Source organism: Oncorhynchus tshawytscha, linkage group LG22 (genome assembly GCF_018296145.1).
Source record: "Oncorhynchus tshawytscha isolate Ot180627B linkage group LG22, Otsh_v2.0, whole genome shotgun sequence".
Taxonomy (NCBI): Eukaryota; Metazoa; Chordata; class Actinopteri; order Salmoniformes; family Salmonidae; genus Oncorhynchus; species Oncorhynchus tshawytscha.
Window position 1 is genome coordinate 13,678,229 of NC_056450.1, and position 25,061 is coordinate 13,703,289.

Below are 25,061 nucleotides of genomic sequence, written 5' to 3' on the forward strand. Positions count from 1 at the left end.
TGTGTGTGTGTGTGTGTGTGTGTGTGTGTGTGTGTGTGTGTGTGTGTGTGTGTGTGTGTGTGTGTGTGTGTGTGAGTGTGAGAGACTTACCCTCAGATAGATCTTGGTGTCATGACACACACGCTCTCTGTTCCGCACCCTCACACTCCTCGTGAGCACTGTCTGCTGGGAGTCTACAAACAGAGCCCTCTTCACCCCTCCCTTTTGCTTGTGCTTCAGACGGTCCAACTGCACCTCTACCTGGAAGTCTGGAACACACACACAAAGGAACACACACACAAAGGAACACACACACACACACACACACACACACAGGAACACACACACAGGACACAACAATGAATGAATGTGCCATTGTTTTATACACCATCAATCAGACATTAAAACACATTTGCACACTCTCAAGCAAATAAAGAATCCAGACTATGTAGTTCGTTTACCATATGCTACAAATAGCAGAGTAGCCATATGCATAGAGGGGTAATTAGTGGAATAATTGCTGAGGTTGCGTAAGAGGAGCCTTGTGCTTTGATTGGAACTCATTAAAAGTGGATCGGGGAAGATATGGGGATTCTGGAACCCAGACTCTGCTCTTAATCTCTTTGTCACGATACAATACAGAGCAACAACAAAGTCATTCAACATACACGCAACAACTTGTCATATAAATTGATATTCGTGTGCAATTGAAAGTATGGTATTGTACGTCATCTGGACCAGATGTGGACAGTTGGCTCACCTAGGTTGTCTGGGAGGTACTTCCCATTGGCCGAGAGGCAGAAACTCAGGTTGACACTGTTTCGAACAGAGGAGAACATAACAAAGACATGATGATGAGGGAAGCATATGCATTCATGGCAAAAAGTCAACATACACGCACAGACACCGCACTCATTCCCTCTCTTCCTCTTCTCTTTGGCTAAACTCTAACTCTTCAGTTTTCTTACTTTACAAGACAAGCTGCATAATGGGTATCACTGTATAATATGGCGCAATGGGTAATGTTGGGAAATGGGTAATGGGTAATGCTGCCTGCTATAGCCAGCCATGCTAATAACATGGTGTGTGTCCCCCAGCCCAAGCCCCATCCCCGGAGTTTAACTTCTTCGAGATAGGGGGCGCTCATAATTTTTGGATAAAAAATGTTCCCGTTTTAAACAAGATATTTTGTCACGAAAAGATGCTCGACTATGCATGTAATTGGCAGCTTTGGAAAGAAAAACTCTGACGTTTCCAAAACTGCAAAGATATTATCTGTGAGTGCCCCAGAACTAATGCTACAGGCGAAACCAAGATGAAATTTCATACAGGAAATGCCCCAGATTCTGAAGGCGCTGTATTCCAATGTCTCCTTATATGGCTGTGAATGCGCCAGGAATGAGCCTGCCCTTTCTGTCGTTTCCCCAAGGTGTCTGCAGCATTGTGACGTATTTGTAGGCATATCATTGGAAGATTGACCATAAGAGACTACATTTACCAGGTGTCCGCCCGGTGTCCTACGTCGAAATTATTGCGTAATCGCCAGGTCCATGCGCGTTCCATTTCTTCAGAGGAGAAAGTAAACTGCCACGAATGACTTATCATCGAATAGATATGTGAAAAACACCTTGAGGATTGATTCTAAACAACGTTTGCCATGTTTCTGCCGATATTATGGAGTTAATTTGGAAAAAGTTCGCGTTTTAATTACTTCATTTTCGGGTTTTTTCTTACCCAAACGTGATGAAGAAAACGGAGCGATTTGTCTACACAAATAATCTTTTTGTAAAAACTGAACATTTGCAATCTAACTGAGTCTCCTCATTGAAAACATCTGAAGTTCTTCAAAGGTAAATGATTTTATTTGAATGCTTTTCTTGTTTTTGTGAAAATGTTGCATGCTGAATGCCAGGTTTAATGCTATGCTAGGCTATCAATACTGTTACACAAATGCTTGTTTAGCTATGGTTCAAAAGCATATTTTGAAAATCTGAGATGACAGTGTTGTTAACAAAAGGCTAAGCTTGAGAGCTAATATATTTATTTCATTTCATTTGCGATTTTCATGAATAGTTAACGTTGCGTTATGCTAATGAGCTTGCCTAGAGAATTACACTCCTGGATACAGGTTTTTTTCGTAGCCAAACGTGATGAACAAAACGGAGCGATTTGTCCTACACAAATAAACTTTTTGTAAAAACTGAACATTTGCTATCTAACTGAGAGTCTCCTCATTGAAAACATCTGAAGTTCTTCAAAGGTAAATGATTTTATTTGAATGCTTTTCTTGTTTTTGTGAAAATGTTGCATGCTGAATGCCAGGCTTAATGCTATGCTAGGCTATCAATACTGTTACACACATGCTTGTTTAGCTATGGTTCAAAAGCATATTTTGAAAATCTGAGATGACAGTGTTGTTAACAAAAGGCTAAGCTTGAGAGCTAATATATTTATTTCATTTCATTTGCGATTTTCATGAATAGTTAACGTTGCGTTATGCTAATGAGCTTGCCTAGAGAATTACACTCCTGGATACAGGTTTTTTTAGCCAAACGTGATGAACAAAACGGAGCGATTTGTCCTACACAAATAATATTTTTGTAAAAACTGAACATTTGCTATCTAACTGAGAGTCTCCTCATTGAAAACATCTGAAGTTCTTCAAAGGTAAATGATTTTATTTGAATGCTTTTCTTGTTTTTGTGAAAATGTTGCCTGCTGAATGCCAGGGTTAATGCTATGCTAGGCTATCAATACTGTTACACACATGCTTGTTTAGCTATGGTTCAAAAGCATATTTTGAAAATCTGAGATGACAGTGTTGTTAACAAAAGGCTAAGCTTGAGAGCTAATATATTTATTTCATTTCATTTGCGATTTTCATGAATAGTTAACGTTGCGTTATGCTAATGAGCTTGCCTAGAGAATTACACTCCTGGATACAGGTTTTTTCGTAGCCAAACGTGATGAACAAAACGGGGAGATTTGTCCTACACAAATAATATTTTTGTAAAAACTGAACATTTGCTATCTAACTGAGAGTCTCCTCATTGAAAACATCTGAAGTTTTTCAAAGGTAAATGATTTTATTTGAATGCTTTTCTTGTTTTTGTGAAAATGTTGCATGCTGAATGCCAGGCTTAATGCTATGCTAGGCTATCAATACTGTTACACAAATGCTTGTTTAGCTATGGTTCAAAAGCATATTTTGAAAATCTGAGATGACAGTGTTGTTAACAAAAGGCTAAGCTTGAGAGCTAATATATTTATTTCATTTGCGATTTTCATGAATAGTTAACGTTGCGTTATGCTAATGAGCTTGAGGCTGTATTCACGATCCCGGATCCGGGATGGCTAGAATCAAGAGGTTAAGAGGATGAAATTGAGCGTCATCTCATGTAGCCCCACAGGCAGGAGGGTCAATCAGTGTCTGTATCTATACGGGCCGGGGGCTCTTGCTCTCTCCCATGACATGAGCCACAGCTTCCAAGAGTCAGCAACCCAAACCCCAAGCCCGACAACCAAACTCACACTGACGGGAAAAGAAAGAGGGAAGGAGATAGGGAGCGAGGGAAAGGGATCAAGGGAACAAGAGAAAAAGAGGGAGCGAAACCGACTAGTATAGACAGAACAAAGGAAGGAACATATTTGAAAGAGAATGAAAGAGCCAGAAAGAGGATGTCTATATCTAGGATATATATCCATTATATATTGTGCTCCTGTGTCTCTAGGTTTTTTAGTGTTTGAGTGTGTGCATGCGCACGAGTCTCCAGATCCTGATGTTTCCCAGCTGTGTTCCACCACCAAACAATATCTCATTCAAAAGCCACTGCCAAACCTCCTGACCCCTCACTCGCCCTCCTTCCCTCCACCCCCACCTACATCCCTCCCCATCACCAGGCAACGCAGTGTAATCAAGACGTGTATACAACAGTTTCCTTTATGGATCTGGGGACTAGAGAGAGGGGGGCAGCAGACACACAAGCACAGTGTCAAGCATGTTGAGCAGCACAGCCAGAGATTAGAGGAGCCCTGTTCAGTTCTCTTTCCTCTCCCATTGGATGGGGAATACCATGCAGCACATTCAAATGGAAGGGGAAAATAGCTGCCAGCCACAATGCCCTTATTCAGCATTTTATTTGACTTTTTCTCCTTTCGAAGAAATATAATCTGTTATGAAGTTGCTGTGATAACAGGTCACCACCACCAGATAAGACTGACTGTTTCCCAAGTAAATATGTTCTCAATGGGTCTTCCTGTCTAAGTACAACTGCATGCCAGTGTTGAGGATCTCCTTCCTGTTGGTATTGTGCCAAGTGTAAAACGCGTTCAGCAAATTAAGTCTGGCCCTTACTTATAAAGAGTTTCAGGGTATGAGTGCTGATCTAGGACCAGTTTAGCCTTTTAGATCATAATGTATAAGAGACAGCACATCGAAAGGGGGGGACCTGATCCTAGATCAGCACTCATGCTCCGAGATGCTTCACATAAAGGCCCAGAATAAAGGCCCAGGAGACTAGACAAGTACTCAACAGGAGACAGATATGCTGCAGTACTTACCAGGAGACACGTATGCTGAAATACGTACCAGGAGGCGGGTACACTGCAGAACTTACCAGGAGACAGGGATGGTGGTGTTGCCGTTGTTGACTGAACAACTCTTCTCCTCAGGGTTGATCATGGTGGGGTAGACAGTCAGGGAGGCACTGGTGTTGACGATGGGCCGGGACCTGTGGTACAATACATGGGAACAGAAGCCAGGTTAACAAACGATAGAGGCCTCTTAACTAAACTTATATTAGACATCACTCAATAGATTGACGGATAGGAGACTATGAGAGACTGTTACCTGTACAGAACTGTCTTGTCAACTCCGAAAGCACCAACAATAAGATCTGTCAAGAAAATACATTTCATCAAGTTCATGGACTACAGGTAAACAACAAGACCAAAATTGTTTAAAGACAATTGTGATAAATAAAGTATACCAGATTCATTTAAGGACCAAACAGCTGTGCCACATAGGTGCCATATAGATTGCAAAATAGTGGGAATAGATATCTGACGCACGGATTCCATGGCACATTGATTTTCTACCCTTATTTTACCAGGTAAGTTGACTGAGAACACAATCTTCATTTACACCAACGACCTGGGGAATAGTTACAGGGGAGAGGAGGGGGGATTGTAAACTGGGGATGATTAGGTGGCCATGATGGTATGAGGGCCAGATTGGGAATTTAGCCAGGACACCAGGGTTAACACCCCTACTCTTACAATAAGTGCCATGGGATCTTTAGTTACCACAGAGAGTCAGAACACCCATTTAACTTCCCATCCCAAAGACAGCACCCTACACAGGGAAATTGTCCCCAATCACTGCCCTGGGACATTGGGATTTTTTTTTAGACCAGAGAGAAGAGTACCTCCTACTGGCCCTCCAACACCACTTCCAGCAGCATCTGGTCTCCCATCTAGCGATCAACCAGGACCAACCCTGCTTAGCTTCAGAAACAAGCCAGAAGTGGGATGCAGGGTGGTTTGCTGCTGGCAAAATTGTTCATGAACTGATATGCAAAACAACACCAGATTCAAAACTAATTGCAGTCACAAAAACGATCAAGCGCTATGATGAAACTGGCTCACATGAGCACCACCACAGGAAAGGAAGACCCAGAGTTACCCCTGCTGCAGAGGATAAGTTCATTAGAGTTACCAGACTCAGAAATTGCATCCCAAATAAATACTTCAGAGTTCAAGTAACAGACACATCTCAACATCAACTGTTCAGAGGAAACCGTGTGAATCAGGCCTTCACGGTCGAATTTCTGCAAAAAGAAACACTACTAAAGGACACCAATAAGAAGAAGAGGCTTGCTTGGGACAAGAAACACGAGCAATGGACATTAGACTGGTGGAAATCTGTATTTTGGTCTGATGAGTCCAAATTTGAGATTTTTGCTTTAAACCACTGTGTCTTTGTGAGATGCAGAGTAGGTGAACGGATGATCTCCACATGTGTGGTTCCCACTGTGAAGCATGGAGGAGGTGGTGTGATGATGCTTTGCTGGTGACACTGTCTGACTTACTTAGAATTCAAGGTACACTTAACCAGCATGGCTACCACAGCATTCTGTAGCAATACGCCATCTCATCTGGTTTACGCTTAGTGGGACTATAATTTGTTTTTCAACAGGACAATGACCCAAAACACCTCCAGGTTGTGTAAGGGCTATTTGACCAAGGAGAGTGATGGAGTGCTACATCAGATGACCTGGCCTCCACAATCACATGACCTCAACCCAATTGAGAGGGTTTGGGATGAGTTGGACCGCAGAGTGAAGGAAAAGCAGCCAACAAGTGCTAAGCATTTGTGGGAACCTCTTCAAGACTGTTGGAAAATCATTCCAGGTGAAGAGGGTTGAGAGAATGCCAATAGTGTGCAAAGCTATCATCAAGGTAAAGGGTGGCTACTTTGAAGAATATAAAATATAAAATATATTTTCATTAGTTTCAGACTTTTTTGGTTACTACATGATTGTTATATCATATCTTTGATGTATTCACTATTATTCTACAATGTAGAAAATAGTCATAATAAAGAAAAACCCTTGAATGAGTAGGTGTGTCCAAGCTTTTGAATGGTACTGTACATGCAGTGCATTCGGAAAGTATTCAGACCCCTTGACTTTTTCCACATTTTGTTACATCACCACCTTATTCCAAAAAAGTATTAAATTATCAACCTATACCCAATACTACATAATGAAAATGCAAAAACAGGATTTTAGAAAAAAAACATAAATAACTTATTTACTTAATAACATTACTTACTTATTTACTTACTTAACTTATGATGTCCATAGCTGGGGAAGGGTACCAAAACATTTCTGCAGCATTGAAGGTCCCCAAGAACACAGTGGCCTCCATCATTCTTCAATGGAAGAAGTTTGGAACCATCAAGACTCTTCCTAGAGCTGGCAGCCCAGCCAAACTAAGCAATCAAGGGAGAAGGGCCTTGTTCAGGGATGTGACCAAGAACCCAATGGTCACATTGACAGAGCTCCAGAGTTCCTCTGTGGAGATGGGAGAACCTTACAGAAGGACAACCATCTCTGCAGCACTCCACCAATCAGGCCTTAATGGTAGAGTGGCCAGACAGAAGCCACTCCTCAGTAAAAGGCACATGACAGCCCGCTTGGAGTTTGCCAAAAGGCACCTAAAGGACTCTCAGGCCATGAGAAACAAGATTATCTGGTCTGATGAAACCAAGATTGAACTCTTTGGCTTGAATGCCAAGCTTCGCATCTGGAGGATACCTGGCACCATTCCTACGGTGAATCATGGTGTTGGCAGCATCATGCTGTGGGGATGCTTTGCAGCGATAGGGACTAGTAGACTAGTCAGGATCAAGGGAAAGATGAAAGGAGCAAAGTACAGAGAGATCCTTGATGAAAATCTGCTCCAGAGCACTCAGGACCTCAGACCGGGGCGAAGGTTCACCTACCAACAGGACAACAACCCTAAGCATACATCCAAGACAACACAGGAGTGGCTTCGGGACAAGTCTCTGAATGTCCTTGAGTGGCCCAGCCAGAGCCTGGACTTGAACCCAATCGAACACCTCTGGAGAGACCTGAAAATAGCTGTGCAGTGACACTCCCCATCCAATCTGACAGAGCTTGAGAGGATCTGCAGAGAAGAATGGGAGAACCCCCACCCCCAATACAGGTGTGCCAAGCTTGTAGCATCATACCCAAAAAGACTCGAGGCTGCAATCGCTGCCAAAGGTGCTTCAACAAAGTACTGAGTAAAAGGTCTGAATACTTATGTAAATCAGTTTTTGCTTTGTCATTATGGGGTATTGTGTGTAGATTGATTAACTTAACAAAATGTGAAAAAGTAAAGGGGTCTGAATATTTCCGAATGCTCTGTCTGTCTGTCTGTCTGTCTGTCTGTCTGTCTGTCTGTCTGTCTGTCTGTCTGTCTGTCTGTCTGTCTGTCTGTCTGTCTGTCTGTCTGTCTGTCAAAAAATACATATGGTGGATTGGAAATTATGCATACAATTATATTGATGGAAGCTACAATCTATCTGCAATATTAAAGTTGATCTACCCCTGTCACACCCTGACCACAGTTTGCTTTGTATGTTTCTATGTTTTGTTTGTTCAGGGTGTGATCTGAGTGGACATTCTATGTTATATGTCTAGTTTGTCTATTTCTATGTTTGGCCTGATATGGTTCTCAATCAGAGGCAGGTGTTAGTCATTGTCTCTGATTGGGAACCATATTTAGGTAGCCTGGTTTGTGTTGGGTTTTGTGGGTGGTAGTCTCCTGTGTCAGTGTTTGTACCACACAGGACTGTTTCGCGGTTTCATGTTTCTTGTTTTGTAGTTTAGTCATGTATAGTTTCGTTATTAAAGAACCATGAATTATAACCACGCTGCGTTTTGGTCCACCTCTCTTTCCCAGGAAGAATCCCGTTACAACCCCCTAATTATTATTATTATTTTTATAAATATATATTTTTAAGTATTAAGTTGATAATATGCTAAAATCAGCAGCATGAGAGGTCTTCAAAACAAATTAATTTTGTCACTCACCTGGGTAACCATTCATGTCCAGGTCTTTAGCCCCTCGGAGGGCAAATCCAAAGCTTGCGGGCACAGTGCCTGAAGCCCATTGGCCAGCTATGACCTGAGAGGGGGTGTCCCTGAGCCCACCAACAAATCCGTTGTAGATGAGAACCAATCCCTGCTTGTCATCTCCACCGAATGGACAACTGATGGCCACATCTACCAATCAGAGAAGAGGAGAGAGCAGGAGAAGACCGTGAGATCACTCAGAACTTTACAGTCTACTAGGACTTTGAATGAACTGCATGACACTAACAAAACCACATGTAGTAGACTCTCAAAACCAAGATTGTGACACACGAAAAAAATGCTTGTGAAACATCCTTTTCTTCCCCCTGTTAAACTCCCATTACTACCACTCCTCCGTCTCTCACCATTGTATCCGTCCTGGTTGAGATCTCCCAGAGCCGCGATGGTGCTACCAAACCTCCCGAACACCTGGGTTCCGGTCAGGTTGAGGGTTGGCTCCAGGTTCAGGGGTCCACGTTGCAGATAGACGTACACACGGCCCACCTCCTCCAGGCGACTGTCTGACCCCCGGGTCATATACATGGGAGCTCCCACCAACAGGTCAACCATGCTGAGGGGAGGGAGGTACACACACGGTTACAGACATACCTGTATATAGTGTACAGACTAGGGTGGCAAAATGCTGTATACTTTCCAGAAATCCTGGTTGGAAAAACTTGGAAATGTATTTAAGTTTCCAGGTGCCTTTTTGACATCGATGACTGGAGTTTCCCATAAAAATGTGTCATTGGTCAAGTCCAAGACAATGTCGTCACCACCGAGTACATTAAAAATGGGTGTGAACCTATGGTTGAGAATGCCATGTGAGAACTGACTCCTACTCACCCTTCATTACTGATTCAAAAAAAAATGTCCTGTAACATTACTGGACAAATCCAATTTGCCACCACCACCCAACTCATGGGTGCGAATATATGGTGAGAATGTCCTGTTAGACTGTACTTACCCGTCGTTATTGATGTCAGCTGTGGCCACAGCATACCCAAAATAGGAGCCCATCTGAGAAAACATCAGAGAGCATCATCGTCACAACTCGAGAACATCACCATGAATCTGGGTTCAAAAAGGCTCAAAATAGAAACGCTGCTTTTAAGCAAAAAGGGATTTCTAACATCCAGTGAATCTACTTGAATAAAAATATCCAGTAGAAGAAACTCCTGGGAGAGAGAAGAAATGGTCAATGAAAAGGGATGGTTCTTGCTTGGTCTGACTTGAAGCTGTCCTGTCTGTAAAACACATCTGAAGCAACAAAGAGACAGAAACAGCTTGATTCCCAGACTCCCAGGGTTAGCAAACACACTCTTATGATTTGATTTATTCAGCTGAACCAATCAGCATCGTTAAAAAAGGGGCTCACGCTACTTCCATTCCATTCGCGGGAAGAATCATGCTTCTCATTTGGGGGGAAATTGCTTCTGCACTTTCACTTCAATAATGATTTTTTTTTTTTACAGAAAACCACAGTGGGCTTGAAACCCAGTTAACAGAAACTTGTAAAGGAAATTATTTTGCTTATATCATCAGTGCTCCAGTACACAGACTCGAGAGATTAAGAGTTGCCATGAGAAACAGCAAGTTATGGAACCACAGTCTGTGTGGAAAAACCACACTTGAGTTAAAAACCAATGGGTCATGTGTGTTCTAACCCTAATGAGTCAGAGCTGGGGAGGTTTGAATGCTCACCTGTTCACCAGTGAAGTCGAGCATAGACTTCAGATCGGTGCCATTTAAAACAGACACCTGCGGAGCACAGACGCACACACACAGAACATATGGTCAAAATCCCTGAGGTCCAACATACTGTATGTATAGAGTAGGCCAGTGATATGGTATTCATCGCCTCTACTTTCACTAAACACAACTACTTTCGTTATCTCAGGCTCCATTTCTCCCCCAAGCCTATATAGCCCTCCCTTTCAAAATCAATCTCCTCTCAAAATTAGCAGGGTGATGAGGTTTTCTTACCAAACCGTATAGCATGACTCCTTTTGGGACCCCAGCCACAAAATCTGAGAGGTGCACAGACAGGGGGAAAAACAGAAAAGGGGAAGATTAAGGAAGGGAAATATCACAAAGGTCACAGCTGTCGAACTCTGAGAATTCCTGAGATTGCAGTTTTCCAGCTCAGTAAGGGGGACAGAATCTGCTGAGTTGAATTGTGTTTACTTCAGGTATAGTAAACATTCTATATATTTAATGGCGCTCTGTTGTGCAGGCCTGTGAAGGTCTGTGGTACAGATCTCTTACCTTCCACCTCATCTCCACTGAATTCCCCGACCGCAACAGAGTAACCTGCAAGACCACAAGAAAGCAGACATTAGTCATTTGATATGAAGCGTTCGGAGCCATTGCACTTCCATTTCTCTTGATGAGTAATCTAGGGATTAAGGCATGTACTTTGAACAAATATACATCAGTCCACCTTTTATCAGAGGTCAGAAGGTTAGAAGAATCGTGGCGATTGGGAAACAATTTTTTTTTTTTAAGAATTGTGGTGACGTTTCCCAATCTTAGTTCTGACTCAAGTAGCCTGCACAGGAAACCAGCATGTGTGGAAAGTAAGGGGAGTGGTAGAATTATGAGAGGAAAAATCTTACCGCGGTAGCTGTCGTCATATTTGAGCTGAGCCTGTCTGGTCTGGATCTGTCCCTCTACAGACTGCATGAAGTACCCTGGGTAGTAAGCCTTGATGATCTCTTCTTTGGCTGCTGAGATCACCTGACCTGAGAAGACACAGGAAGCAGGGAGTGAATGGAAAGATCCTCTCAGGTTTCACACAAATAACTTCAGAATACTACAACTTGTTGTCTCAAGGGGTTGTTGAGATGTGTACCTTGCCAGAAGAAGCTGCCTGGTCCTCCAAGCACCACTTTCCCATCCTGAGAGAGAGGCAGAATGAGATCATGTGTTTCTAGTCCATATTAGTTGATAAAGCTCTGGTACTGAACTGAGAGGAAGTGTTACCTTGGTGAAATCAGCACTGAATCCCCCCTGACAGTAGCCCTGGCCCCCCTCGTTAATGAATTCTGAAAAAAACAGAGGTTCATAAATCAGTCATTTTTCCGACTTGAAAAAGCAACTTGAAAGACCCATAAATCCTACTTTATATTTAACCAATACTTTAGAATGTTGAATTTTTTATTACTTTAGAACCTGTGGAGTTCAATGACTCAGCTGGGCATCCTGAACAGAACCAAGCCAACCAGTCACTACCACAGCAGTAGGGACAGACTAGTCAATATGGGGCTAACATGATGGATTGCATCGAGGGGGGGTAAATTCTTTCTCCACAGCTAGCGTGTGATGTCTCTGGAAGTGGTTACTCGGTATTGTTACTTGAGACTCTAAACATCCCGTCTGTTGTGGCCCTCGGGCACTCCACTTAACCCCTCTCTAATAGCCTGCTGTGTGGACAGCTGCCGTGTCAGAGGTAGGCCACAGGAGTCACCTGTAGTGTGGGGTGGTGGGGTAGTTGGCTGGCAGAGAGATCAGCATTAGAAAGATGGGTGCTGATGTAAAAGGAATACCTAAGTTATTTATGGAGTGGTACTCTTAACCAGGAGCGCTACAGGAAGGCGGATGAAACGTTCTTTTGGGGTTATGTCGTGACTTTATGGGAAACGTATCACATCACAGAAAATAATTACCTGTGCGACAGGGAGCATATTCCACAAACTTAGTGAAGTTCTTGACAGAGAGGTAGCAGGTTCCTGTGGTATCTGACTGGGGCATGTCTTCTTTGGTCCTCCAGGAGTACAGAGGGGCGCAGGCCTATAGGAGGGGGGAGGTAGAGGGGGGAGTTTTTTTTGTCAGTTACAGCAATGTTACATCTGGAGCAAAGTAACCATGTAACTAAATCCAGGTTACGTCCCAAACAATCAGCAGAAAATACAGGCATCTCAAATTTGAAGTCACAGGAGCGTAAAACACTTCTCCTCAGAGAGAGACTGGAGGTGAAAACTGGAACAGTCACAACAAACCGATAGACGCAGACCTTTAAGACAAACTTTGAACAGTGAACATATACAACCCCTTGACATGAACGCCAGTCATCATAACAGTTGAGGGACTCTGAGCTGTAGAGACCAAAGTTGAAAGTAAACTGACTTTCTCCGCCCCTATCCCTAAGTCAGTGAGGGTCATCTTACCAGAATGGTGTCGTCGTGGGAACGGACGGTGGCGCCGAACCACTGGTGGGACTTGACTTCAGCCTGGTAGTCTGTGTTGTTGAGTGTGACTGTTCGGTCCCCTGGGAGGAACAGAAAAATAACCGAGTGAATGAGTGATGACAAAAAAAAAAAGTCCCGAATGAATCATTGTAGTTCTCCTCCAGACAACGTCATCCAAACATCTAGTCATCTGGCACCACAGAACTTACATACTGCATCATTAAACACACACCAAGTTTCTCATGAAGAACATTCCAGAGACGAACATATCGGAAGAAATTGAAAGTATTTGGTACTCAATGTTCAGGGGCTGAATGTATCTAGGATCTAGAGGAAAACCTTGGTGTTCACCAGAGCCTTATGCCGCAATATAGCTCCTGTCCTCACTGTTCAGATGTCAACTCGAGACAGTTCTCTGGCGTGACTTCACTGACCCTGGATCTTTTTGGCCACCTGGCCTGTAACCCAGAGCGTTACCAAATGGAACACATTTTCCTATATAGTGCACTACCTTTGACCAGAGTAGTGCACTATGTGGGGAATAGGGTGCCATTTAGGACGCTAACTCTCTGACAGGACAGGAGCAGGTGACAAGACAGATGGCCTGTGGAGTCAGGTTCAAACAGGATGTTTTATTGGCAGGACTGATGCAACATCTGTGTTGCTATGGTGAGAAACAAAACCCAAACACAAATTGGTTTATACAGTTCACATACCATGAAACATCCTGTAACAAGTTGTCTAAACGCTTGGAATTCGGACAAGACGTATCCAGTGGAACTTGTACCAAACAAATTTCATTTGGATTCTGAACCACTAACCCCAGCAGCTCAGCAAGCGCACCCCAGCCTACTTCTCTTTTCCCCATCACTATTCTCTACAGTTAAACCAGAAGCGTGTTGCAATAGAGCCATATCCATCTGTCGGGAAGGGGGCCTGGTGGTGAGAGCCAGAGATTGTGACCTGTGGACGTGAGGAAAGTAGACCGTGCGTCAGCCTCCTCCTCCACCCTGGCCCCAGCCAGCTCTGAGGTCTCTGGATCTGGGTGAGGGCCTGCTCTGCTCTGTGTCTTGGTGGAAAGACAGAAATAGGGGGGCTGTGTCCAAGGAAAACAAACGCTCTGGCTCCGTTTCCTCCTAGCAACCTCAGTCATCCCTGCTCAGGCACACTCGCCTCTTTCTCTAATAGTCTCTCTCCTGTCTACTCTCTCCCACTATTTCGCTTTATTTCTCTGTTTCCCTCTTTCTCAGGGAGTTTGATCTCCCCCTGCCCTGCTAGGAAAGAAGTGGGGATTAGGGCCCTTTAATAACATCACAGTAGATTTACTGTATCACCAGGCTTTCTCTCCAGCATTACTCATGGGGACGCAGCACACCTGTTCCCTACCGGGATACACGTGTGCCACTCCTTCACGTGTGGAAAGACACAATTTAGCGATACAACAAATAACATGCCTAACACATTAAAAGATCTAAGAGACGTGTTTCTTCGACTGCACTGCAATAATCTGCGCTACACATGTCACAGTCCCTCTCCCTGAAGCATACTTTCCTCCTCTTTTCATAACTCAGGGGCCTCTGTTTTGATAAAGTGAAGGGGGTGACACTGAGGAAACATGCAAGCCAAACAGGCAAGTGTGTTTGGGACACACTACCCTGGCAACCATGAGTATGAGCAGGGAAATACATTTTATTCACATTTCAGACCGATATAGTAGTCGGGCTCTTCTAAAGCAACTGGTCATGGTAAAACAGAAAATAATTACATGCCATCTCTACAGTTATGTCAGTGACTTCATCGCTACGTTCAAAGTGCAAGACTGTCAGCCATGAGGCAAAATTGGCAACAACAAAAAAAACATGCAGGGTTTTGGGGTGTTCTCTAACTACACTGAGCGGCTGTGACGTGAGCTCAGAGTCTGTCACTGCTCTTATTGTCCATGTCAGAGACGGTACATTGGTGTTCATACAGTGTGACAGATGGAGAGATGAAAAGATCAGTTGGTTAAGAGGCTCTTGCGTGGCTGCAGGCAAGACAAGTCAGCCTGAGTCATGCAAAAAATGCCCAAAGCCTAACACGGGTTGATACAAACAAGATCTGAAGAAAAAGCTAGCAGACACATGTCGCAATAACATGTCATGTAATGTTATTTCAGTGAACTTGGGTAGACGTGGGTAGAAGTGCTGCAGTGACTAGTGTCTCTCTACCCCTCTCTCTCCTGGGACAGGACAGCAGAGGGGTGGATGGGATAGGGTGAGGTCTGGAGTGTGTCCACAGACACTCCCCCCTTTGAACTGTGTGAGAGGAGACCCATTAGAGGAGTTTAGAGCCTGTATCTTGGGTTAGAGTGCAGGGCGGATGGGGTCAAAGAAAAATGGCAGAATTCACTCATCACATCAGCTGTCCCTGGGGGAGTTACTGGCCAGAGGAAGAGGGTCAGATTGAGAGATGGAGAGACAGGGCCCTGGTTTCCTCCCTCTTTCTCTCCTTCAGATCCCTGGGCAGTTTTTCCTTATCTTAGTGGAAGGGGAAGTGGAGAGGTAGGCAAGGAGTGGTGGAGGAGGCCCTCCCATGACCACTTTGACCCAATTAGGAGGCTCTAATTAAGTGGGCCTGTACCCTCGGTCAGGCTCAAGGAAGATCTCACCCACACTTAGGGAAGAATCTGAATAATGTCACACAAATAGACACACCTCTCATAAAAAGCATCAATACTAATATATTAGCAGTATAATATATACCACAGTCAGCTGAGCTCTAGCCATGTCATAAGAAAATAAAGGAAAACATATCTCCTATGTCATACAGACAGGGGTGCTATGTTATTGTATGCCGGTCCAGGTGGCTGAATTGGCTCTTCCACACAAATCAAACGTGTGCTTTCAAAGCCCATTAAGTAAAATTAAGTACACACTGTCTAAAACCCTAAGGGACTATCCTTCACCCCAACGCCCTGCTGCTCGCCTGCCTGCTGCACATTACATCACTGTGATGATCATGGCCCTCGGCCAGCATCCAAGGATGTGCAACACATTTTCTAATCTGTTTCTAGAGAAAAGGGAAGGAAAACACCAGAAGAAAGAGGCGACCTGCACTTGGATTCCTTCAAATCAACTGTTAAACGGGGCTTGTGAAAACAGAAATCTGCTGCAGGGGAATATTTCTCCCCTAATGTGCCTTATGGCCAGTAAATCAGTCTTGGCTCTCAGCACTCTTCTCTTTGATTTCCCAAGAAACAAGCCAACAGTCCCCCGCTGCACTGACTGGGGAGCGCACACACACCCACACACCACTATCCATGTGTAACACATGCAATAAGACAGTGGTGTGTGTGTGGGTGTGTGTGTGTGTGCATCAGAGAAAGGGTGATCTTAATTTACGCAATACACAGCAGATTTCTCTCCGATAGCTCTGTCACTCTTTAACTTACCCTTTACTCATTCCTCTAAAGGCAAACGGCTCCTTCAACTGTCCAGTCACTGGAACATTGCTCCACCCCTCTGAATAGCGCATGATCGTTGACCCATCAACCAGGGACCCTTACTGTCGTTCTACCTTTTTATACATTCAGGTTCAAATGAAGCTTGTTGGCAATATCCGCTAGACCAAATACACAGAGTGTACAAAACATTAGGAACAGCTCTTTCCATGACATAGACTGACCAGGTGAAAGCTGTGATCCCTTACTGATGTCACTTGTTAAATCCACTTCAAAATCAGTGTAGATGAAGGGGGAGGAGACGGAAAGGATTTTAAGCTTTGAGACAATTGAGAAATGGATCTTTTAAACAAATCTGGGAAGTGTCCATGCCCCTACGAATTGAGGCTGTTCTGAGGGCAAAAGGGAGGGGGTGCAACTCAATAATGTTTTGTACACCCAGTATATATCATTGTATCTACAGTGCATTCGGAAAGTATTCAGACCCCTTGACTTTTCCCAAATTTTGTTAAGTTAAAAACATTTGCATGTTTTCGAAATGGAAACTGAAACATCACATTTACGTAAATATTCAGACCCTTTACTCAGTACTTTGTTGAAAGACCTTTGGCAGCGATTACAGCCTCAAGTCTTCTTGGGTATGATGCTACAAGCTTGGCACACCTGTATTGGGGGACTTTCTCCCATTTTTCTCTACAGATCTTCTAAAGCTCTGTCAGGTTGGATGGGGAGCGTCACTGCACAGCCGTTTTTTGGGCTCTCCAGAGATGTTTGATCGGGCCTCAGCCTCTGGCTGGACCACTCAAAGGCATTCAGAAACTTGTCTTGAGGCCACTCCTTCGTTGTCTTGGCTGTGTGCTTTGGGTCATTGTCTTGTTGGAAGGTGAAACTTTGCCCCAGTATGAGGTTCTGAGGTTCATGCTCTGGAGCATGTTTTCATCAAGGATCTCTCTGGACTCCAAATCGAGTTGTAGAAACATCAAGGATTTTTTATTTTTTATTTAATTTAACCTTTATTTAATCAGGTAGTAAAGTTGAGAACAAGTTCTCATTTACAACTGCGACCTGGCCAAGATAAAGCCAAGCAGTGCGAGAAAAAACAACAACACAGAGTTGCACATGGGATAAACAAAAGTACAGTCAATAACACAATAGAAAAATCTATATACAGTGTGTGCAAATGGAGTAAGGAGGTAAGGAAATAAATAGGCCATAGTAGCGAGGTAATTACAATTTAGCAAATTAACACTGGAGTGATAGATGTGCAGATGATGATGTGCAAGAAGAGATACTGGTGTGCAAAAGAGCAAATAAAGTTAATAAAAACAATATGGGGATGAGGTAGTTGAATGGGCTATTTACAGATGGGCTGTGTACAGCTGCAGCGGCCGGTAAGCTGCTCAGATAGCTGATGTTTAAAGTTAGTGAGGATGTACCGGAGCTCAATTTTGAGTCTCATAGCAAAGGGTCTGAATACTTATGTAAATAAGGTATTTCTGTTTTTAATTTTGAATACATTTGCAAAAATATTATTATTTTTTAATGTCACCGTCATAATGGGATATTGTGTGTAGATTGATGATTTTAGAATTAGGCTGTAACGTAACAAAATGCGGAAAAAGGGAAGGGGTCTGAATACTTTCCGAATGCACTGTATCGTCGTTGGATGTAGTGACATTTCTTTTGTTTCAACTGTTTATTTACTGTTTATTTCCCTACAGCACCTGGGGTTGGGACATAATTGTATCTAGCCTAAAGGGAAGATACCCTTGTCTAAAACACTCCGTTATTCTTTCCGTCCCAAAAAGAAAGACACTAATGACATGCTCAAATGGATCATCTAGTTTCCAGGAACCAAAGTGTCAAACAAAGGAGTATCAGTGGAGTAGAACAGTGACAGATGATCACCTGCCGGGCCACCAAAGCATGGTGGCCATGGACCAGTGGCTTTAAGAAGTGCTTTGGGCGGCTAGAGCGGCTTAACTGTGTGTAACCATCCTCTAAAATCTCCAACTCACAACAGTCGCAAGAGCCTCAAGCTCTCGAGTCACCAGTCAGGACTACATGAGGAGATACGTGGTGTGTGTTACAGGAACTGAAGGACAGCTGTCATTATGCTATGGAATCATCAAATCTGCTGGAACACCATGTCTTCACGGGTCAATGTACATTTGTGATTAAGTGAGTCTATGTAATTTATCATCTTAAAATCTCATTCAAATCAAGTTCAGACAGTGAGGTATATTCAGGACCTAAAGTAGTGAAGTCACACTGATCGTAGTCTGCCAATGACTGGGTTTACCTTGATTGTCAAACTCAATGTTGTGGCACTCTGATTGGCCGAGACTCCATGGGCAGTAGTACACGGACCCGCCCTCTGTGATGTTGTGCTGGCTGGTATTGGCCTTGGGAGCACCGATCACCACACTGACACTGTTAGGAGAGAGAAGAAACATTCAATCATTCAAATGTCCCTATGTCACCTCGACCTAACCTGCTACCTCCCTCAGCAACATAATAGCTGAGGTATGGCATCCAGTGGGATTGGTTCGCTAATGCTATCTGTAGTCTTTTTTGTCATTGTAATTGGTTAAGATCTACTCTTGGTCTGGTATGAATTTTAAAATGCCTTCCACACCTCCCAGCCAACAGTTTTAGCCTGATGCAGAGCCGGTACACAAGTTTTACTGCTCACAAAGCTATACCCCTACTTCAAAAACATTTGAACAGGTTCCAACGACAGTACTGTTACATAATATTCTAACCATGTGTAATTGTTGCTGAAACATGTGTGCATGTGACATTCTCTCCCGCTCTCTCCATCAAACACACACACACAAAGGAGAGATCCCCGTGGGGCAAATTGGATGTGAAAACAAGAAAGCAAACAGCCTAAGTGGAGTCACACTGTTGTTTCCACAGCTGTATGGCCCTGTTCCTCTAGACAGACATCTAGCTAACCATCTAACCCTGCAGTAAGCTAAACGTAAAGCCAGGTCTGGGACAGACATCTAGCTAACCCATCTAACCCTGCAGTAAGCTAAACGTAAAGCCAGGTCTGGGACAGACATCTAGCTAACCCATCTAACCCTGCAGTAAGCTAAACGTAAAGACAGGTCTGGGACAGACATCTAGCTAACCCATCTAACCCTGCAGTAAGCTAAACGTAAAGCCAGGTCTGGGACAGACATCTAGCTAACCCATCTAACCCTGCAGTAAGCTAAACGTAAAGCCAGGTCTGGGACAGACATCTAGCTAACCCATCTAACCCTGCAGTAAGCTAAACGTAAAGCCAGGTCTGGGACAGACATCTAGCTAACCCATCTAACCCTGCAGTAAGCTAAATGTAAAGCCAGGTCTGGGACAGACATCTAGCTAACCCATCTAACCCTGCAGTAAGCTAAACGTAAAGCCAGGTCTGGGACAGACATCTAGCTAACCCATCTAACCCTGCAGTAAGCTAAACGTAAAGACAGGTCTGGGACAGACATCTAGCTAACCCATCTAACCCTGCAGTAAGCTAAACGTAAAGCCAGGTCTGGGACAGACATCTAGCTAACCCATCTAACCCTGCAGTAAGCTAAACGTAAAGACAGGTCTGGGACAGACATCTAGCTAACCCATCTAACCCTGCAGTAAGCTAAACGTAAAGACAGGTCTGGGACAGACATCTAGCTGCTGTAACCCTGTGGTAAACGTAAAGACAGGTCTGGGACAGACATCTAGCTGCTGTAACCCTGTGGTAAATGTAAAGACAGGTCTGGGACAGACATCTAGCTGCTGTAACCCTGTGGTAAACCCTTACCTAACCTTTACCTTTACCATTTTAAATGTCAACTTCAATGGGGGGTATGGACATCCCAAGGATCCCGAATAGCATGATTCCAAGCAACACGTGGTCTTACAGGTGAGTCTGAGGACCAGCCAGCCAGGCTAAAGATCACAAGGACAGAATATTCAATGACGGAGAAACAAAGACAGCCACGGAATCAAGTAACATTTTATTGGTCACATACACATATTTAGCAGATGTTATTGCGGGTGTAGCGAAATGCTTGTGAATGAGAACTTTGATACGAACCACTGAACCAGGACTAAGAGCCATGGCTAAATTGACAGACATTTTTTCCAGTAGACAGTCTGGCTGAACCAGCACAGTGTAGCCATTACCTCATTGCGGCTCCAATTATCCTATCACCACTGGCATGGTGCTGGACAATGAAGTGGGCAGAAGACAGTGGGAAGAGAAGAGGGCAATGAGTGGAGTAGAGCCTGAGGGGTCTTCCTAAAACACAGGAAGAGCCCACCCTTTCCTGCTTCAGGTCAGTCACCCAATGATGTGAGGTAGTTTACGGTACCGCTATGTTTAACATCTTCCCTCAGGGGACAACTACCCAGCAGGGTCCAGACAGAGTCCAGAGGAGCCACCCTGGACTCTGAAACCAGCTTTAGTCAAACATCTTTGGTCATCCTTGCCAGTGTCATCTTAGTTAGGATTTAGACATTGGCCATGACTTTAATACGTTCTACATAGAATCAAGGTTTGTAGGAGACTACACTGAGAGCCTGGAAGGAGTAGGTGCCAGCTAAACCTTATGGTGTTGAAAACATACTGAGGCCTAACACAGGGCAAGGTCATGAATCTGAGGATATGGATTTAATGTTACACTATAACCAGTGGTGGTCTGACTGGTCGCATTATCTCTAAAGAGATACAGAGCAACCCAACCAAAACGAAAGGCAGAAATCCATTGTTTTTTTATTTTTGAAGAGGGAACTAAAAACATGGCCATCTGGCTCAAAGAGAGAGAGAGAGAGTTTACCGGTTTCCGGCCGTGTGTGTGTGTGTGTGTACTGAGGGGGGAAGCTCCCTGAAGAGCAGCTAAAGGTGCTCCACCTGTAGAATAATGGAAATCCCAGAGAACCTTCGCCGTCACGGATTGATTCCCTCGTCACCTTTCTAAACACACAGAGAAGTTTGGCAAAAATGGGTTCATATGAACTCCATAGCATATTCTTTGGTTCATCATTTGTTGATGAATAGACCACAATGCTGTGGGGATCTGATTTGGCCATTCATATTTCAGTGCTAGTTATGACAGGAAGAGATGACTCCGACGCAAACATTCAGATCCACAGAGAAAAAGTCACCTTTCGCTTTCTTCAACTCCTAGAAGATAAACACATACGTTTTGGCTGAACTTTTGAGTAAGACACTTTCAACAAATGTTATTCAATATTGCATAATTTGAAGATGTAAAAATTAGCATGAGTACAGTTAAATATTATTATTATATATTTTTTTACAAATCCTTGTCCAGTGTAAATTCAAACAAAGACAGTGAGAGGGGGAAAAAACAAGCCAAAGAAAGTAGGCTTACTACATCTATTGAGAATCTGATCTGAATACAGGCCAACAGTATTCAGTGAGGATATCATTTCAAAGGGGAAAAAACTCAGGAAACAACAAAACGAGGGGAAAAGGCTTTCATCAGCAAACTGGAAACAGGGGTGTGGTTTCACTACCTCACCACCCACACACCCACTGACACCTTGATAGTGATCTGAAAGTATTGTAAATAAGGAACAATTAGCATTTAATGGGCCTTTATCTGGCAGGGGATCAGTCTAGCTAGCATTAGCATTTTCATAAAGGCCTAAGTGTAGTTGGCTGATTGCTGGATTTAGAAACGGCTTTATGTGTATATGGAGGGAGGAGACCGTCTGGCCCTCTGAAGATTAAGACAGAGCAGAGGGGAGGTGTAGTGGAAAGGGGCAGTCATTTCGGATGCTTCATGCATACACCAGGCACTTTCAAATCTACAGGGAATGTCGTTGACTGTTTTAGGGGGACATCATTACAATATCTACATCAGAATTTGAATGAGTGATCTCAGAGATTCAGAAAAGAAGTAAGAGTTCCACATTATATGTAGAGGTTTAATATGCCAACTGCTAGATGGGCTGCTTGAAATTGACAGAATAAATATATATATATTTACATATACACATAAAACAATGAAAAAAGGTGACATGGCTGACACAGCCCATGTGCCTGTTAAGATTCAAGGATTTTGGCAATACTTTTCTATTTTCTATTACGTGGGCAACGTCCAGTCCCCCTACCAAGATGGGCCAGCCCTGTTTTCTGATAGGCTGAGCTGCGGTCATGCAAACTCACATTCAAAGTCAAACCCGGCATCAGCAAAGAGACCTGCTTCAACTGTCATCAGTTAGATAGCCAAGATCATGGATCTTAAAAAACTAAAAGGGTGCCTATAAATGTGGACTACTCAACTACTCAAAAGCACATTCTACATAGTCACCTCACTCAAAACTTCCTATTTATTGGGCGGCAAAAACCATGATTTGGTCAAACATTGTCCTCATGATTCCTGTAATTTTTTATTTCTCAACAGCAACTATTTTACAACCACGATATTTGATATGGCTTTGAGATATAGATGTGCAACAGCCATTGCGAGGGCATGGGACAATGGGCCTCATGGGTCATAGCTTACAACTGCAAAAAAAAGAATTGGGGACATTATATTTACTGTTGGATGAATACATGGCTAGCAGTGGGTATTATATTTAGAGTAGGCAATCTAGTTCATGTGTTTTGAGTTTACACTTCCTCAGGTGTTGATCCCCAAATGAATTAGCCTATGATATTAGTTAGTGCACATAAATATGTATTTATTTTTTCAATAGAAATGAATTGCATACATCTGGAAATCCTGGAGTAAAATATAACAACTGTCAACCCAGAATTCATGACTATCACTGGATTGGGTTTAACAAAATAGCTTGAATCCTGCATTCCTGCATGGATGTGTTAGATGAAACAACTTATTTCTTGAATACCTCAGTAGTCTATGTATTAAGATGGAGCCGACAGATTTGCAGTATTTTTTTTTTTGTGTGTGTTATTTCTTACATTATTAGCCGAGAAATTGTTTTGTGTTATTACATACACTGGAAATAACTTTAGGATATCAGAGCAGCGGTAACTCACCAGCATTACGACCAGGAATACAACTTTCCCGAATTGGATCCTTTGTTCGTACCCACCAGGGAAATTTAATTTATTCCAGAGGCTGCTCCAAAAAACTGCAGGTGGAGAAGAGGTATTCAGAGGGGACTTCTAATCCGACTCAGGAGGAGGCACACTATTACCACCACTTCCGAGTATATTACTCGCTAATGATCCGTCTCTGGATAATAAAGTAGACTGAGTATAATAAAGTAGACAAGCTCAGGGCGAGGAACTCCTTCCAGAGAGACATCAGGGATTGTAACATACTCTGTTTCACGGAAACATGGCTCTCTCGGGATATACTGTCCCGGTCCAGTCAGCCATCTGGGTTCTCAGTACATCGCGCAGAGAGGAATAAAGAACTCTCTGGGAAGAAGAAAGGCGGGGGTGTATGTTTCATGATTAACCACTCATGGTGTGATTGTGATGACGTACAGGAACTCAAGTCCTTTTATTCACCCGACCTAGAATACCTCACAATCAAATGCCGACCGCATTACCTCCTGAGAAAATTATCTTCGATTATAGTCATAACCGTGTATATTCCCCCTCAAGCCGATACCAGCCCTCAGAGAACTACACTGGACTTTATGCAAACTGGAAACCACTTATCCTGGGGTTGCACTTATTGTAGCTGGGGATATTAATAAAGCAAATTTGAGGAAAATGCTACAGAAGTTCTACCAACACATTGACTGTAGTACTCGCACTGATAAGACATTGGACAACTCAATTTTTCGAAAGGTTTACACCCTCCCCCACCCTCATGTCGGAAAATCTGATCATGATTCCATTTTGCTCCTCCCTTCATATAGGCAGAAATTCAAACAGGAAGTACCCATGCTAAGTTCTATTCAGCGCTGGTCTGATAAATCGAAATCCATGTTTCAAGACTGTTTTGATCACGCGGACTGGGATTTGTTCCGGGTATTCTCTGAGAATAACATCGACGAATACACGGATACGGTGACTGAGTACATCAGGAAGTGCATAGGGGATGTTGTTCCTACTGTGACTATTAAAACCTACCCAAACCAGAAACCATGGATAGATGGCAGAATTACCCATGGTAAGGTGACAGGGAAATGGCTGAATACAAACAGTGTAGTTATTCCCTCTGTAAGGCAATCAAACAGGCAAAATGTCAGTACAGAGACAAAGTGGAGTCGCAATTCAATGGCTCAGACACAAGATGTATGCGGCAGGACAATCACGGACCACAAAGGGAAAACCAGCCATGTCGCGGACACCGACGTCTTGCTTCCGGCCAAGCTAAACACCTTCTTCGCCCGCTTTGAGGATAACACAGGGCCAGTGGCCCGCTCCTAAGGACTGTGGGCTCTCCTTCTCTGTGGCTGAATTGAGTAAGACATTTAAGCGTGTTAACCCTCGCAAGGCTACCAGCTCAGACGGCATTCCTTGCCGGATCCTCAGAGCATGCGCAGACCAGCTGTCTGGAGTGTTTACGTACATATTCAATCTCTCCCTATCCCAGTCTGCTTTCCCCACTTCAAGATGTCCACTATTGTTCCCGTACCCAAGAAAGCAAAGGTAGCTGAACTAAATGACTATCGCCTCATAGCACTCTGTCATCATGAAGTGCTTTGAGAGGCTAGTTTAGGATATCACCTCTACCTTACATGACACCCTAGACCCACTTCAATTTGCTTACCGCCCCAATAGATCCACAGACGATGCAATCGCCATCGCACTGCCCTGATGCACAACTGAGCAAGAGGACAAGTACATTAGAGTGTCTAGTTTGAGAA

General features: G+C 43.5%; 1 protein-coding gene across 1 annotated transcript in view; it reads right to left on the minus strand.

Moving 5' to 3' along the window:
* LOC112221831 (integrin alpha-5-like) overlaps positions 1–25,061 on the minus strand; it is a 54,763-nt gene that overhangs the window by 18,206 nt on the left and 11,496 nt on the right. Inside the window, 16 exon segments of the mRNA XM_042303789.1 lie at positions 91–248; positions 740–795; positions 4,596–4,709; positions 4,829–4,874; positions 8,583–8,774; positions 8,990–9,195; positions 9,592–9,644; positions 10,329–10,385; positions 10,611–10,654; positions 10,893–10,937; positions 11,243–11,368; positions 11,479–11,524; positions 11,610–11,671; positions 12,293–12,416; positions 12,794–12,894; positions 18,556–18,686. Of these exon segments, the coding sequence (XP_042159723.1) occupies positions 91–248; positions 740–795; positions 4,596–4,709; positions 4,829–4,874; positions 8,583–8,774; positions 8,990–9,195; positions 9,592–9,644; positions 10,329–10,385; positions 10,611–10,654; positions 10,893–10,937; positions 11,243–11,368; positions 11,479–11,524; positions 11,610–11,671; positions 12,293–12,416; positions 12,794–12,894; positions 18,556–18,686 (1,561 nt within the window).